Source organism: Dipodomys ordii, unplaced genomic scaffold (genome assembly GCF_000151885.1).
Source record: "Dipodomys ordii isolate 6190 unplaced genomic scaffold, Dord_2.0 Scaffold3, whole genome shotgun sequence".
NCBI classification, from domain to species: domain Eukaryota; kingdom Metazoa; phylum Chordata; class Mammalia; order Rodentia; family Heteromyidae; genus Dipodomys; species Dipodomys ordii.
The window spans coordinates 35,885,309-35,891,308 of record NW_012267219.1 but is presented as its reverse complement, the minus strand read 5'-3'; the positions used below and the strand labels follow the sequence as shown (position 1 = coordinate 35,891,308).

The window sequence follows — 6,000 nt, the reverse complement described above, 5'->3', positions numbered from 1 at the left end:
GTTTTTCTTTTTTGCTTATGTGGTGCTGAGGAATCGAACCCAGGGCCTCAGGCATGCAAGGCAAGCACTCTACCACTGAGCCACCTTCCCAGCCCCACTTCTTTGCTTTTTGTTTTTTTCTTTTTTCTTTTTGTGGTGAGATGGGCTTTGAACTCAGGCCTTTGTGCTTGACAGGCAAGTGCTCCACCATCTAAGCCACATCTCATACCCCTTTTTGCCTAGACTGGTCTCAAAATACAATGCTCCTGATCTCTATACCTCCTGAGTAGCTAGGATTACAAGCATGTGCCACCATACCTGGCTTCCTCCCCTCTTGATTCACCATGTATCAAGTGTTTATTGTGGTATAGATGCTGGGCATCATCCCTGCTCCTTAGGAGCCCGCAGTTTTATTGGGAACATGGGGAAAGGGACAAACTCTGACAGTATAGTGAGGCAAAGGCTGTTAGTAAGTTCTGGCTGAGGTGATGGGGGAAGCTCCTGAGGGAAGGCCACTTTGAGAAGATGAGCCAAGGAGGATGAGACAAAGAGGTGAAGCCTAGGAACAGGAGCCTGACACATCCTTACTTTAGGACTTTAATGGACAGTTCAACAGTGCCAGAGCCTTAGTTGTAAGGAGAGATGGACTAGAGAAGTGGGCGGGGCAGGGATAGGGAAGATCTCCAAGCTTGGTTCTTCTCCCCATTCAATTCTTGGAAGTTTCCTGACCTCACATGCCCTGCCAGGAGGGATCTAATGTTCTCAGTGCTGACCAGGCTCTGACCACCTCCAACAGAACAGATTCTCTATTGTCAAGGTCTCTACTTACTAGTTCCAACACTAGACTATGTGCATTCCTTGAAGCAAAGGCTTCTCATGATCACCTCTGTGGTGTTAGGCTTGCATTGCATGACAACAGAAATATGTGTGGTCAGTGGCTAACCAAGCAAGGAAGTTCAAGGTCGTGGTGAAGCCTATGGGACCTGAAGCCAGGATGTCTCCATGAAGCCTCTGACTCTGCCCCTGTGGCTGTGTTATCTTGGGCACATTCCCTCTCTGTCAAGTCTGATGGAGAACACTGCCTCCCTCATAAGTTATGGGTTATTAAGAAGATCGCATGAGTAAGTGATATATGTGCATTTGTGTAAATACTTAGTTCACACATCTAATAAGCTTTCAGTGAGCATTCAATAAATGTTAACTCCTGTACCTAGTAAATGACAGCCAGTAGTCCTAGAACAATAGTAATAAATTAGTGTCAATTGTGTTTGGTTATGGTCTGAATCTGGGCCTGTTTCCTGTTTCACAAAATATACCCTGCATTTCTTTGGTTTTACTGATTGATAGTGATAGTGATTGTGGTGCTAAGTATCAGTACCTAGCCTCACACATGCTAAGTAAGCTCTTGACCGCTGAGCGAAGCATTCTGCATTTCTCATCCATTCTCACACTGCTCTGCAGGAGTCTACATGATGCCCACCCCTAATACCCAGACCCACCCACAAGCCTGCATTCAGGCTACAGCATTTGAACTTTCTTTGTATCTGTTTGAATTCATGATAAATGTAAAAATTATGTCACCTAGACACTGATTATTTTTTGAAACTCTTTGATCACACATTTGCAGTGTATCTCTTGTTTTATGACATTTCTCTGGATGCTTTGTATAGTCTCTATGTGTTTTATACATATGTCTACAATATATAGAACTAAATCTACATGTGTCTATGTATATGTATGTGTGTATATATAAGTATATATATATATATATATATATATATATATAAACACTATCTCTCATTTAACTGTGGATGATCACTTAAAATTCTGTATTTTGGCAAGGAATGATGGCACCCTTCCTTGTGAGCATCTTTACTTTCCTGTCTGAGTCTGATCTCCTTTTCAGATGGTCACATTCTATGGTTCATCATTGCTAAAAAGTTCTGTGCCTCCTGGGGAACCACTGGAAATTCAAGGTGCCAAGAAGCCTGGTCTTGTTACCAAAGCTGGACTCGTTCTTTTTGGGAATGATGGAAAAGCAGTGAGTGTTCAATATATTTGTCCATGAAATAAAGGTTCTGGTTTCCTTCTATAACCCCAACTCCTGAGGGAATAGCTTTTCCATGGTCATGTGGGATGTGAAAGGTGTGGTGTGTCCTGACAAAGACAAGGCCCCTTGGGGCGAGTCCCAGAGACCTACACAGTCATCTTTTTGACACTGAAACAAGGATGTGGACTGTATGGTGCTACTCATTAGCCTTGAACAGGATGGTTTTCCCCTGCATCTCAGTTACCCCATCTACAAAGCAGAGAAGATAGTCAGGTCTCCTCCCACAGCCAACGTCTTGGAAGATGTGGTAGTGTGCACATGGCCCCTGCTGAGGCTCACTGCATTTCTTGCTGGGCATGAGCCATCTATCCATGTTTCCTGTGCTCAGGGAAACCACTGAGGGCCTCAATAATGCTCATGGACAGTTTCCTGTAAAAGAAATCTGTCGTTTATAGAGGTTTCCACTGGCTGAGATTTCTTATCCTGCTACTCTGAAGTCTTAATCCCAGTTCTGTTGCTTCCTGTCTGGTAGAAATTAGATAAATTAGTCAACCTCACTGCACCTGTAAAATGAGCAGCTGCCTCCAGCAGGATTCTTGAGATTAAATAAGACATTTTAGCATATATCATATGGATAGCACATGATACAAACCAAGTGCCCGGATGGTAGTGACAGCTGAGCTGGGGTAAGTGGAGCTGTGTGTTTGTTATGATAGGTTTCAATTCCTGTTTTTCCTGGGCTTAATATTTAGATGTATCTGCCCCTGGACTTGACTTCCTCCTTTCTGGTGCCACTATTTAAAAAGCAAGAAGCCATTTAGTCCTTTTTTATATCATATTAACTACTTTTAATCCATGTTTTTATTTTCCAAATAAACTAGGTTTGCCTTACTCTTCCTAGACAAGTATACCACTGAGTCCTTTTTTGTTCCCCCTTTTTCTTTCAGATTTTATTTTTTCATTATACCACTTTCTCCCAGGCCAGCCTGACTGCAGTCCTCCTGTTTCTGGGCTTTCAGGCATGTGCCACCAAGTGAGGCCTCAGAATAAGTTGATTTTTATTCCTATGTAATAGGAGACTCCATCTCCTGCCATTCTTATTGTGGAAGACCCGAATCCTCATTTTCTTGTGTTTGTTTTGTTGCTTTTGTATAGCTTATGGTGAGAAATCTACAGTTTGAAGATGGAAAAATGATCCCAGCCTCTCAGTACTTTTCGGCAGGGGAAATGTCCGTGGTAGAACTTACAGCTGAAGAAATGAAGGTGGCAGAGACCATCAAGGTAAACATGATGGCCTTACTATAGCTGACCTTGGAAAGCAGAACCATCTTCATAACTGGTATCGATGTCCTCACAGTCTTGGGGCTGGAACCTGTATTTCCTATTTTTGTATAAATTGCAATAGGAAACCAACTCCAAAATGTATATGCTCATGCAGAGTATGAACAAATTTATTTCTCACCTAAGGAATCCAAGGTAGTTCTAGGGAGGGCTTGGAACCGAGGGGTGAAACTGGGGACTGGGTTTAGTAGTGAGATCATTCAGTGCTCAAGCCCTTCAAGGTCAAAGGAGCACACAGCATTTTATGTGTGTTGTGGGGCGATTTCCCACAGACCACCCTGGTGTGGTGCTGGCCACACCCACTCACATTCATTGACTTTGTGGAGCTATGTGTATGAGCTGAAAAGGAGGAAGTTCCTGGGTGAGCTAGCCAGCTTCTGCCACATAGTTCTATGTGGAATTCCTCCTAAAGTGTCCCTTTCTGTGTGTGTGTGTGTGTGTGTGTGTGTGTGTGTGTAGGTAATCTGGGCTGGGATTTTAAGCAACGTCCCTATGATTGAAGATTCCACAGACTTCTTCAAATCTGGAGCAAGCTCAATGGATGTTGTGAGGTAAAACCTTGGTCTGCTAACATGGGTGCTTCCATGAACGATTCTGACCTTTGACCTTGGGTCTGAAAAATCAGATCTGAATTCCTCCTCTCAGAGGGCTTCATTCTGTCATGTCTGTCAACTGTAAAAGTCTTTTTTTTTTAATTTCTATGTTAGACACATATATCTGCCTGTTTGTTTTTACTCATTGCTAACCACGTTGTTTCTGTATCTCTTTTAGTCTTTCTAATTATTTGCTACTTAACTAGCAAAAACCTGGGGGTAGAGTTGTAGTATAAACAGTAGAGTACCAGCCTTGCGGGAAAAAGCTAAAGGACAGCACCCAAACCCTAGGTTCAAACCCCAGTAAAGGTTAAAAGGAAGAAAGGAAATGAGAAGAGAACGGATTTTTTAAAAGGAGTGAAAAGATTGGCTAGAATTTCTCTACAAAGGTTTACGGGAAGCTGAGTGGCTGGAGCCCCAGTAAGTCTCCTACTTGGCAAGGCAGGTGTGCCAGCCCCCTAACAACGGTGCAGTCATGCACTGGCCTTTTTCCTTTGAGTACCTGGGATATGAGACAGCTGGACACACAGCCTGGGGCTGTGCAGTCCTTTGGTGATATGAGCAGAAAAAAGGAGCTGAGGAGAATTCAGTCCCCTTCCCACACCATGGCCAATCATTAATTTTTCTCCTCCTGACACAATCCTTCCTGTCAACACAGAAATGTTCCTGAACATTCTATTTATTTATTTGTTCATTTATTTAACAAAATTATTGAACACTTATTACATATCAAGACCATTTTGGAAGCAGGGATGCAGTGCTGAACTAGACAAAGTTCTTTGATTCATCGAGCTTTTGTTCCAATAACCACAAATAATATTTCCAAGAGCACCCAGAAGTATTAAAAGTCAAGAGTTTTGTTCCTTAAATTATAGATTTCTCAACAATGATTCATAAGTGCCCAGAAACTTCTCATTAGCTTCAAAAAGACTTCAATACTGCATTTTTGATATAATTTTTTTTGCTAGTAAAGTGCCTACAGGAATTACTCATTTCCTGTTTGAGTGTCTGGCTTACCATAATCATCTGCTATCATCATGGTAACCAAGGCACCTCGTTTGTTTTAAAGGATAAATTACTAGAGAACAGTAACAGTGCTGGGCTTTCCATACTGTACAGCATATACTATTGCTAGTCAGGAATTGTCAGAGGCTTGGCACAGCACCTTATCCGTGTAATCCCAGTTGCTCGGAAGGCAGAAATCAGGAAGATCACAGTTCAAGGGCAGCTCAGACCAAAAGTATAAGGCATGGCTCAAGTGGTAGAAAATCTGCCTGGCAGGCAGTTCTAATCTCAGTACTTCTAGAAAGGAAGAGAGAGAGGAGAGGAACGGAGAGGGGAAGGAAGGGGAGGGAAGAAAGGAGAGAGAAAAAAGAGAAGGAAGGAAGAAAGGAAGGAAAGAAAGAAGGAAGGAGAGAAGAGAGGGAGGGAGGAAAGGAGAATGTCCATATGACATTCATTTCTCATAATTTTGATCTTTAGGGAATGGTCTTTCTTATTCCTGAATTCATTTGAAAGGAAAGACTTGGCTTGGCTTGGCTTGCTCTTTACTATCTGGCTTATGTTGCCATGATTTCTTTTATAGTCATGGGTAAAGTTAATCTGGAAAGAAAGTCACTATCTTTCAAGGCAGATTTTTAATTATCTTTACCTAGTCTTAATAACTTCTGTGCTTAGCACTACAGAACTGTAAAAGCATGTGACTAGAAGTCTCACTTGACAAATGAGACTACCACTACCAGCAAATGTTGGTAACAGGTCTCATACATCTTTTGAAAGATGCCAGTAACCTGGATCTTACTTCTAGGCTGGTTGAAGAGATCAGACAAAGGTGTGGTGGACTTCAGTTACAGAATGAAGATGTCTACATGGCCACTAAGTTTGGAGACTTCATTCAGAAGGTTGTGAGGAAACTGAGAGGAGAAGATCAGGAGGCAGAGCTGGTGGTAGATTATGTAAGTGTCCCCTTGTTCAAACTCTAAAACAATGCTGGGCCTTGCATCCATTGGATTTACATTTTAAGATAGAGTCTTGCTA

The 6,000-nt window shown here is 42.2% G+C and overlaps 1 protein-coding gene across 1 annotated transcript in view; it reads left to right on the top strand.

Moving 5' to 3' along the window:
- Nucleotides 1–6,000, top strand: part of Aldh1l2 (aldehyde dehydrogenase 1 family, member L2) — a 41,744-nt gene that overhangs the window by 13,705 nt on the left and 22,039 nt on the right. The window contains exons 7-10 of the mRNA XM_013019573.1: nt 1,886–2,020; nt 3,185–3,310; nt 3,830–3,921; nt 5,771–5,918. Of these exons, the coding sequence (XP_012875027.1) occupies nt 1,886–2,020; nt 3,185–3,310; nt 3,830–3,921; nt 5,771–5,918 (501 nt within the window). The remainder of the gene's footprint in view (nt 1–1,885; nt 2,021–3,184; nt 3,311–3,829; nt 3,922–5,770; nt 5,919–6,000) is intronic.